The sequence below is a fragment of the Phalaenopsis equestris genome, unplaced genomic scaffold (assembly GCF_001263595.1).
Source record: "Phalaenopsis equestris unplaced genomic scaffold, ASM126359v1 Scaffold000428, whole genome shotgun sequence".
Classification (NCBI taxonomy): domain Eukaryota; kingdom Viridiplantae; phylum Streptophyta; class Magnoliopsida; order Asparagales; family Orchidaceae; genus Phalaenopsis; species Phalaenopsis equestris.
This window is the reverse complement of record NW_018164869.1, coordinates 5,246,724-5,257,006: the sequence shown is the minus strand read 5'-3', so window position 1 is coordinate 5,257,006 and position 10,283 is coordinate 5,246,724. Positions and strand designations below refer to the sequence as shown.

General features: G+C 29.3%; 2 protein-coding genes across 2 annotated transcripts; both read right to left on the bottom strand.

Moving 5' to 3' along the window:
- Positions 1-495: 495 nt before the first annotated feature.
- Positions 496-2,148, bottom strand: LOC110027462 (mavicyanin-like). Its single transcript, XM_020728906.1, has 2 exons — positions 1,925-2,148; positions 496-813 (listed from the first exon to the last, which is right to left on the bottom strand). The coding sequence occupies exons 1-2, from the start codon at positions 2,100-2,102 to the stop codon at positions 497-499; spliced, it is 495 nt and encodes a 164-aa protein (XP_020584565.1). The 5' UTR covers positions 2,103-2,148; the 3' UTR covers position 496.
- Positions 2,149-2,430: 282 nt separating this feature from the next.
- On the bottom strand, positions 2,431-10,065 carry LOC110027426 (glutamine synthetase cytosolic isozyme 1-1). Its single transcript, XM_020728871.1, has 13 exons — positions 9,892-10,065; positions 9,447-9,486; positions 9,238-9,341; positions 9,075-9,123; positions 5,405-5,511; positions 5,229-5,316; positions 4,097-4,225; positions 3,918-3,992; positions 3,606-3,659; positions 3,465-3,502; positions 3,197-3,356; positions 3,060-3,120; positions 2,431-2,758 (listed from the first exon to the last, which is right to left on the bottom strand). The coding sequence occupies exons 1-13, from the start codon at positions 9,963-9,965 to the stop codon at positions 2,664-2,666; spliced, it is 1,074 nt and encodes a 357-aa protein (XP_020584530.1). The 5' UTR covers positions 9,966-10,065; the 3' UTR covers positions 2,431-2,663.
- Between the last annotated feature and the right edge of the window lie 218 nt (positions 10,066-10,283).

The window sequence follows — 10,283 nt, the reverse complement described above, 5'->3', positions numbered from 1 at the left end:
CTTTTCAGACGAATTCAGAGGTTCAATAGTAGATCGACAGTTGACCGGAGGCTTGTAGATGAATTTATGACAGAGACAGACAGCGGTTCCGACTGCTTTTCAACGAAAGACGTATGGTTCCGAGTGGGGTCTTGAACTTGTTTAATATTTTTTTTTATTTTTATTTTTAAAAGCAATAAATCATAACAGTACTAAACACATTTTCTAAAAATAAAAATAGAAAATTAAAAAATATATATAATGAAAACGAAAATTAAGAATAGAAAACAGAAAGTGATCCCAAACAAATCCTTAACGAACGAATTGAACATGAGCTACTTAACGAGCCGAACACGACCTGTTAGTGAATAACGGGCCTCTTTGACAGCCCTAAATACACTAAATACACCCGACTTCAAAAAAACAGACCATAGAACTAATTTCAAATAAGCCCTTAAATATGCATAATTATCAACGCAATTATAAATCCATCACACACATGATTGCATTCCTCGACTCAAAATAAACCAATGACCAAAATTACAATACAAAGCAGAAGAGGACACGATCCGCCACGAGCAAAGCTGGCTTGATTTATCGGCGGCGGTGGCTCGACCACGGGCACTTTAGATCTGGACACTTTGATTCTAAGCTTCTGGCCAGCTTCACAGTGGCCTGGAGTTCCACATATGAAATACAGGTGCTCATCAGACCTTATGGTTACAGAATCATGGCCTGTGTTGAAGCCAGCAATCGGCTTTGCCGCATTGCATTTGTGATACCCTTTTTTGTCCACTTGCACTACATTGTGGATTTGCTTGTCGTAACGAAACACTGCACGCCTTAATTAGTTAGTCGCATTACCAACAAAATAATTGTAGAAGTAAAGCTAAAAGGAATTAAATATTTAAATAAATTGTTCTGATTTTTAAATCTCATGCATGCTGATGCGGGTTGATATCCAAGAATGAAATGCTTATTTATCCATCATTTTTTTCTATAATTACATACAATACAATGTGTCATTCGGCCACAAATATAGAATCGAAAAGAAATATATTTTTATGATACTTATAATTAGATGCATGGAGGACACCAATACAACTTCGATACATACTGATTTAAACAATATTACAATACATATATATATATATATATATATATATATATATATATATCCCATAGGACACACTTGTCCTAAATTAATGAATTAATTTTTTAAAAAAAATTTAATGTTTATAATTAAAAATATATATTTTTTATGCAAAATATCCATAAATTTTTATGCATTTATACATCTAGCACATAAATTCCAATTTTTAAATATATGGTACATATATATATATATATATATATATATATATATGAAAATGTGTATTTCACTTTAATATTAGATGTGATCTGAAAGGTTTTGATGGTCTAAAAGAAAAATCAAAATGTTGATGTTAGATATATAAATACATGAGAATTCAACATCAAAGAATTTAATGATCATTTTATTTTATTAATGAATAATTGATTGATTATAAAATAATATATACTTATTTTTATACATTTTAATTTTGATTATTTTTTATTACAATTTAATTTTTTTTAAAAAAAATTAAACAATATAAAAATTATTTCTAAAATTTAATGTTATTAAATTTTTTATTTGTATTATTTTTAATAATTTATTTTATTAATTTATATTTATATTTTAATAATTTTAATTATAATAAAGTGTTTTTTGTTGTCAACAAAATTTTTCTAAAAAAAATTTCTTCTCTGCAATTTTATGAAAATATTTTGATGATTTTTTAATTATATTTCACATATTTCACCATTCTTTCAAGAGAATTTCACATATAAATAAATCAAACTATTAAAAAAAAAAACAATACTTCATAGAAAAAAAAAGTTTATCATGATTAAAATAAAAAATAGTAAAAAAACCAATACTTACAAAGTACATCCCCCACATGAAATTTCTTTGATTTTGCCCAACCAGTGTAGTAAGACTTATCATTCACAGTCCAACCTTTATCATCCCCAACCTCATATACAGCCCCAAAACTAAGTTTCAAGCTCACCAACACAAGAAACAAAGACAGTCCCATTGTCTTTCTAAGAAGAGAAGCCATTAAAACCCTTTACCCCAGAGCTAAAGAAGAAGAGCCTTAAAAGTTATTTTGCATTTTCATCCTCTGGTCTTATAAAAGATTGATTTTGCAAATGTGTAATAAATTATAAATATATATTCTTTTGGAAAAAGTAGATTCCAAAAGAATATACAGAATTAATGTATACTTTAGAGCCATGTAACACTGCATACAATTAAAGCCATTTATTAAAATATACAGAATTAAATGGTGAAGATATCATATTATACGTTTATGATCTTCATAAAAATTTCAAAAATAAATAAATAAAAGCCATTTATTCTAAAAGAGAATAAAGAAAGAAACTGCATTATAGCCACAGTAAAAGTATTCATTACACCACCATAAGAAAACAGTATTCGAAGCATGACAAATGAAAACCAATGCTGCAAAGTAAAAATCCACTCTCCCAGGAAGGAAAATGGTGAAAGATAAAGCAGGCAATAATGAAGACCAAATCAAATTGATAATGATTTGGTTCATATGCAAAGAACACAAAACATGAATTAGATGGATGAAATAATGGGAGATATGTATGCTCTCTTAATTATGCTTCCACAGTATGGTAGTCTCTGCGATCATAGATGTAACAACGTAGGGATCCATATTTGAAGCCGGCCTCCTATCCTCAAAATAGCCTGGAAATAAAAATAAAGTGCTTAATATAATGCACATTTCAAGTTGTTTTCAATTACAATGAGCATCTTTCAGTTCTTATGCATTTACATAAAGTTTAATATTTACACTTACAACGCATTTGGTTCATAAATATATGAATGAAAATATGTATTTTACTTTTAAGAAATAATATTTGCGATATTTTCATGTGATGTTAAGGATTTGAGTAATGATGATAATTAGTAAGAGTATAATGAAGACTTAAACCTAAATGAAACTTCAAAAGAAATTTAAAAAAAATTTAAAAAACTAAGAACTGACCTTTTCCTTCTTTCTCAGTTTCACGGCCAACACGAACGGAAGCCCCACGATTCGCAACGCCCTGCAAGCAAAAATAATATTTGAAGTTGAATAAAAAAAAGAATTTAATATCATGATTATGAAATTCAAGAACATACCCATGAGAAAGTGTTGATATCAGCAGTTTCGTGCTTCCCTGTGAGGCGGCGTTCATTGCCTTCGCCATAGGCAGAAATGTGTTCCTTATGCTTAAGGCTGAGTTTTTCGATCGCTTTTTTTATGACGTCGAAGCCTCCTTCATTCCTCATTGACTTGGTGCTGAAAATAGAAACCCCCAAAATCAGAAAATCAAAACATTCTAAATAATAAAAAAGAAATAATTTTTTAAACTAAGCAGAAAATAATAGATGTAATTGAAAATTTTACCTATAGTTAGTATGAGCACCAGCTCCATTCCAGTCTCCCTGAAAGCACCATTTGATATAATACACAAGTTATGAAACTATAGAAAACAATATTAATTTCACTATGATAAATAGCTACATATTTCTTATTCAAATAGCAAACCTGAATGGGCTTTGGATCAAAGGTAAGAACCACACCGGCAATCTCAGTAATTCTCTGTTTACATTTTTTTAAAAAAAGCTAGTCAGAAACAATGCTTTAAGTCTATCTTTTTAAGAGAAAATACGTAATAATAGATAAATTCCTAAGCATGTTTTCCATATAAAATAAAGGGAAATGTACATACATACCTCACACTTCTTATGAATTACATATCTATCACCAAAACTTTTCTATTTACATTTATAACTATTCGGTACCATAAACTTATGCATGAAAAATGGGTAAAAAACAAAAAAAAATATAAGTATTTACCTCAAGTAAATATCGAGCAACCCACAACTGATCACCAGCCGAAATTCCAACACATGGACCAACTTGAAACTCCCACTGCAAATATACATGGTTTTCAAATTTGAAACCAACAAAAAATAGCCGTTAAAGCCATTATTATTAGTAATTTGGAAAAGAAACAAAAAAAGGCAACTGATTACCTGACCAGGCATCACCTCTCCATTGATGCCACTAATGTTAACGCCGGCATATAGACAAGCCTTATAATGAGCATCAACAATGTCGCGTCCGAATGATTTATCGGCGCCCACTGAGCAATAGTAGGGACCCTAATACAAAACTCTCATACATTACACATTACTCAAAGTTCCATTCAAAATTGTAGAGCGTGAGTGAAAAATTATGAAACGAATCGGGAAAAGAATTAGGGAGATATACACATCAGCTTATATATGAAGATTTATTTTATTTATAGAAGCTTAAATTACATTAGAAAACAATTAAATATAAGAATATTATAAATGAACCTAAATTTAACATATGAAACTGTTACTTGCCAGGTAGCAGCAGCTTTAAGCAATCAATTATCAGTAGTTGCATTGCAGATAAGAAAGGAATTGCTTGAATTACCAAGCAATAGATAAGAAAAAGCTAATTTTAAAATTTTAAAAAAATTTGACTTGTGAAAGATACAGATATATTTGGACAAAAAAAAGTAAAAAATGAAACTATTTATGTTGAATATGAAATGAAATCATCATATTTTTCATTTGAGGCAGCACATCAGCTCTCCGAATGAGACAGATAACAACATAATGAACATCCAAAATGAAAATTTTCCATGAGCATAACTTCTTTTGAAAAATTTATGCAAAAGCATAAGCTCTCACCAACATGTTAGAGAAGGTGAGATAAAGAGGGATTCAATCCATTTCTAGCCAAAAAGCATAAGTCTAAGCCTGACAGCTAATCTTTAAATAAGGGATCAGTTCTATTTCCTGTTATCTATTTTTTGTTTTATTTTACTTTGTCTAAATTCTAATCCAAAACAAAACACATTTACTAAGTTTAAATAAAATATGATTGTTTCTTCTGAAAACTCTCCAAATATCTAAAAGTTGTTTTGAGTAATTTTTAAAACAAAAAATCAAAATATGTAAAAAAGACAACAAAAAGGCATTCTTTTAGAAACAAAAACCAATAATTTAAAAATAAAAAAAATTCTAAAAAATCCATTAAATATATTACTCACGAACATATTTTTCAACCATCCATTGTAAGATTAAACCCAAAATTTCACACATTTTAATAGAATGTAAATTAACTAATTACCTGAGGACCAGGGAAGCCACCAACAGGCCAACCAAGTGGCCACTTAACATCTTTCTGAAGGAGTGTATATTCTTGTTCAATTCCATACCTAGAGAAATAAAAATTGCAAAAATTATGAAACAATTTATTTTATTTAACTAAACAGGAAACATGACTCATAAAAAAAATAATTTTACCATGGCTCTTCAGCCTTTACATCAGGATGATTAAAAATTTTTGCAGCACTGTTTCTTTTGTTGGTTGGAATAGGCTCTCCCGCCGGAGTGTAGCAGTCACATATAACCTATATGATAAAATAATCCAACGAATAAATCATATAAGAAAACAAAACACTAAAGCTAAAAAGGTCAACAGTTCAATTACAAAAAATGTTACGTACAATTGAAGGGACATTTTTAATATGTTGTCGACTTGCATAAATACACGTTTATTTATTGTTATACACAATTAAATTTTATAATTTTGTCATTTTCATAATAGCTTTTTCATCAGCACTTATCCAGGCTTTCATATATGTCGCTGTCAATCTTAACATCATTGAATTGCACTCTGGGCTTCTAAATAAAAAATGGAGAATTTCCCATACATGCCGCCCAAGTCCTACGTATTTACATACCCAACACACCTAGACTATGTTTTTTACATTCCTACCACCCAAATCTTTTATATCATATCAAAATATCACTATAATAACTTTTAAAAAGTGAAATAAACCTTTTAATGCATAAGGTAAGGTGGCATACATGTAAAAATTGAAGTTTAGGTGTTAGATATGTAACTACATAGAAATTGAGTAAAATATAGGTAAATCGTCGCTTAAAACTACATTTCAAAAATAATGATTTTATTGTCACTTATTTTAGGTGTCAATACAAATTCATATATTTTATGGTTTTTGAATTGAAATCAAAGTTCAATTGTAATTATATCCAACAAATGGCAAAATTTAGAAAATCTATAGTTATTTAAAACATGATTTTAAACTTCTAGCAGGAGCAACAACAGCAAGCCTTTATCCCACTAAACGAGGTCGGCTACATAAATCCTTTTTCTCTATAGCGTCCTATTGAATGTCATAGTTTCATTTAATCTAATAAATTAAGATCATTTTTTATACAATATGTTCAAGTCTTTCTATGTCTACCTTTGTCATTCTTAACATAAGTCTAATCTAAAACATCTACAATGATTTATGTCATGATTTTTCGACAAATTTTAAGTTGGTTGCCGATCACATAACGCAACCCTCCACTTTTCACATTCGGGGCTTGGGACCTGGCAATGGTAGTGTTATGATTTTTAACTTCTAGCAATGAAATGAAATGAGACAGCCCTTAGTGCATTCCCACCGAAGTTCCTCTACTTTTTATTGTTGTAAAATGAAAGGTAAATGCCATTATTAAACATGCTTAATAGGAATTTAACCACAATGCTAAAACAAGATGATAAAAGGGCGAATTTATGAATACTTACATTTCTTCCAATCAGTTTCAAGTATCAAAAAGCATTTTATGGCAAAATCATTGGTTAGCAGACAAAATTATCAATCAAAAATCAAAATTATTCTTTTATTCAACGTATAGATAAATATATATGTAACAAAATCCAAACAGACAAGAACTAAGATAAATCAAAAATTTTATTTTTAAGAAAAAAAATAGAGATGTTATCCAACAACCGGTGAGGACAAAATTAAAGGTTATATAAATTAATCATATAAAATATATAAAATATATAAAATAAGTAGATAAATATATAACCCCGATGAATTATCACAATATAAAAAGAAGCCATGACCTCACATATGAGGGATTTTCCGCATATTATAATGCCCAAATTTGTAAGATAAATCAACATGTACAGTGAAATGTCTGTAGAATAGTAGAGAGTTTCTAAATTAGAAGATGGAGTTCGAAACACACTTTAATAACCAATTTATAACCTAATTTCCACTTAGGTATAACCTGTGATGCAATGAGACTTCTAATTAAGAAGTCGTGCAGTGTCGGGCACGCATCGGACACGTTCACAACATAGAAATATCTGATTCAAATAATATTAGAAAAGGACACATACAGGACGCGCAGGACACACGTGTCATAAATTAATGAATTAAAAATTTTCTGAAAAAATATTCTTTTGACTATAATTAAAAATCTGTATTTGTAAGTAAAATTGAAGAAATATTTAAACACATATCAATCAATTTCTATGTAAACCTAAATTTCAAAGTTTACATATTTGTCACCTTACATAGATATGAAAATGTGTATTTCACTTTTTAAAATTGGAAATAGTGGCATATTAGATTTGATATAAAAGATTTGGGGGACATATAAGAAAAATCATAATTTAGGTTTAAGATATGTAAATACATAAGAATTCGGTTTCAAATAAGCCAATGATCATTTTATGTCTTTTAGTGAATGATTGATTAAGAGAACTTAAATTTTGATGTGATACAAAATAATATATGCTAGCTTTTATATATTTTAATTATTTTTAAATGTAATTTGTTTGTTCTTAAAGTTTAAAAATAAAATATATAAAAATTATATCAACTAAAAGAGAAAATAAAAGTGATCTTAAATGAGCTCTTAATTTTTAAAAGTTAGCATAATTATATATGTATGTGTATATGTGTGTGTGTGTGTGTGTGTGTGTGTGTGTGTCCATGATATTGAAAATTTGTTGACGATGTATCAATGATAATATTCCTATATCTATAACGAGAGGGTCACATGTAAAAAAACAACATAATACTCGTTTAGATTAACATTTCCCTATATTCACTTATATTAACCTATCTCTCTCTCTCTCTCTCTCTCTCTCTCTCTCTATATATATATATATATATATTAAGCATTAATTAAGAAAATAGAATAAAAATCATTAAATTAAATTCAAATGATGTTTTAATATAAACAATAATTTTTAAATCTTGCCCCAATCCTTAACATCTTATGGCTACCTGATTAGGGTTGTCAAAACGACTCTTTGTTCGTGAACGGCTCGTGTTCGGCTCGCTAGCTAAGCAAACAAGCAAAACACGAGCTGAGTCTGGGCTCGCTCGTGTTCGGCTCGTTTACACCCCTATATATTTATATATATATAATTTTAATTGTAAAGGCGTGCGGATGCATTTATCGTGTCCATGTCAGTTAACATAAGGAACATCTTCCTAAAAAATTTAAGAAAATCAATATTTACACATATAGCTTTGATATCCTCAGGCAAGGAAAAAATATTGCATACGAACTCCGGATGTATCCAGAGTCCAATGATGGGGCTCCACGTGTCAAGTGAGCCCCACCGCTTTCCACACTAGCCAATGTCTGTGTATTGTGATGGGACCTACTTGACATGTGACGCCCCACCATTGGACGCAATTTATGTCATTTACGTACGGAGTCCTGATGTAACATTTTCTCTCAGGCAAGACGGCAATATGCATAATTCTCCACCCAATTTGAAAAATAAATCAAAATTAAGGTTCAACTTTTTTATTTCAAATCTTAAAAGGAGAATTTATAATTATTATGATTTGCATCCGTACCACATAATTTTTAAGTATTTACATATCTAACATCTAAACCTTGAAATTTGCTTATAATAAATAAATCATTATAACATTACATCAAAGATACCACCAATATTAAATCTCCTAAACTAAACTACACCTTGACATATTTGACGTGTTTGTGACACCAAATAAATAAACATCAAAATTTAGGAGGAAGAATTATGGTGTATTTTATTACTGTATCTAAGAAAGAAAAACTGTAAGCCATGATGAAACCAAAGTTAATAGATAACTATAAGGCGTAATGAAATAATAAATCTCACCAGAATATTATTGCCTTTCCTAAAAGGATCCTTAAAGATGGCCTGAGGACTGCAAATAACAAAATTTACAAAAAAAAAAACATAAATTTATAAATATGAAATAGATCATAAGAAAAACATAACAAAAACTTTTTAAAACTTGAGAAGAGAAGATGAAACTTACTGCAAAATCACTTCACTATCATCCCCAGGAGCTTGGCCTGTACTCGATCCATCATAGTTCCATTTTGGAAGCTTGGCAGGATCACTCACAGGTCCTGGAAGAGTCTGCAAAAAAAAGATAAAGTTACATATAACCATATGATTAAAATATGCAAAAATAAAAAATAAAAAATGAAATCATATTAAAATCACAAAATAAAAAAAAATTACCCTAGCTTTGCTCCTCAAATCCATACCAGATCCTCCAATCCTGCAGATTTTGCAAAGCAGAAAGATATAAGTGGCATTAGAAAATAAATAAATGAAGAGTGAAATCTCCATTGAAATCAAGCAAAGAAGAAAGCATAAAAGCTTCCGGTAAGCCAAAATCCATGCAGAAACCCTAGAAAAAGGACCGCTCATGAAAATATTCACGAAAATAATGAATAAAAACAACACAAAAGTACAAATATTTGAAATGCAAACTCAGAAAAAATAAAGATCGCTACACTCGCCGCGAGATTTTTAAGAAGATAAAATTTTTATAAAGAAAAAATATCTTGTCATCACAAAATCTCAAAAGAAAACCGAAAATATCTACTCAGGATTCAAAAAATTTGAATCGGAAAGGGAAGAAAAGAAAGAGATCCAAGTCGAGAAGTGGAAAATAGCTAACCATATGTACTCTGCTATGATTTTCTCTGTATTATCTGAGAGATTAATGTTTTGGAGATCTATTAGGTGAGCCATGGCGGAAAGAAGGAGAGATCTCTCAAGATCGGAGACAATGAGAGATTGGTAGGGCAGTTTATAGGAAATCCTGACAGAGCAGAGGAAACATACAGCTTTGGGTAAATAAGCTAATTACGGAACCATAAAGATTGAAGCGATAAAAAGATTCAAAAATTCTAATATTAAAAATTCAATTTTATATATCATTTTAATTTTTTTTTTATGCAAAAAAAGTTATTATTCATTTTTTTAAATAATAATATTTTATATGAAATAGATGATTTCGATGGTATAAAAGTAAAAAAAAATGAAGTTTATTTGTTAGATATGTAAATA

Bases quoted from the DNA above. Each gene is read 5' to 3' on its own strand.
- LOC110027462 (XM_020728906.1), bottom strand. From the start codon at position 2,102: ATGGCTTCTCTTCTTAGAAAGACAATGGGACTGTCTTTGTTTCTTGTG. The intron at 814-1,924 runs GTAAGTATTGGT...TAAGGCGTGCAG, and splicing joins TCATGTGGGGGATGTACTTT to TGTTTCGTTACGACAAGCAA.
- LOC110027426 (XM_020728871.1), bottom strand. From the start codon at position 9,965: ATGGCTCACCTAATAGATCTCCAAAACATTAATCTCTCAGATAATACA. The intron at 5,317-5,404 runs GTAAAATTATTT...TTATTTCTCTAG, and splicing joins GTAAAGGCTGAAGAGCCATG to GTATGGAATTGAACAAGAAT. The intron at 3,357-3,464 runs GTAAAATTTTCA...TTCTATTTTCAG, and splicing joins GGTGCTCATACTAACTATAG to CACCAAGTCAATGAGGAATG.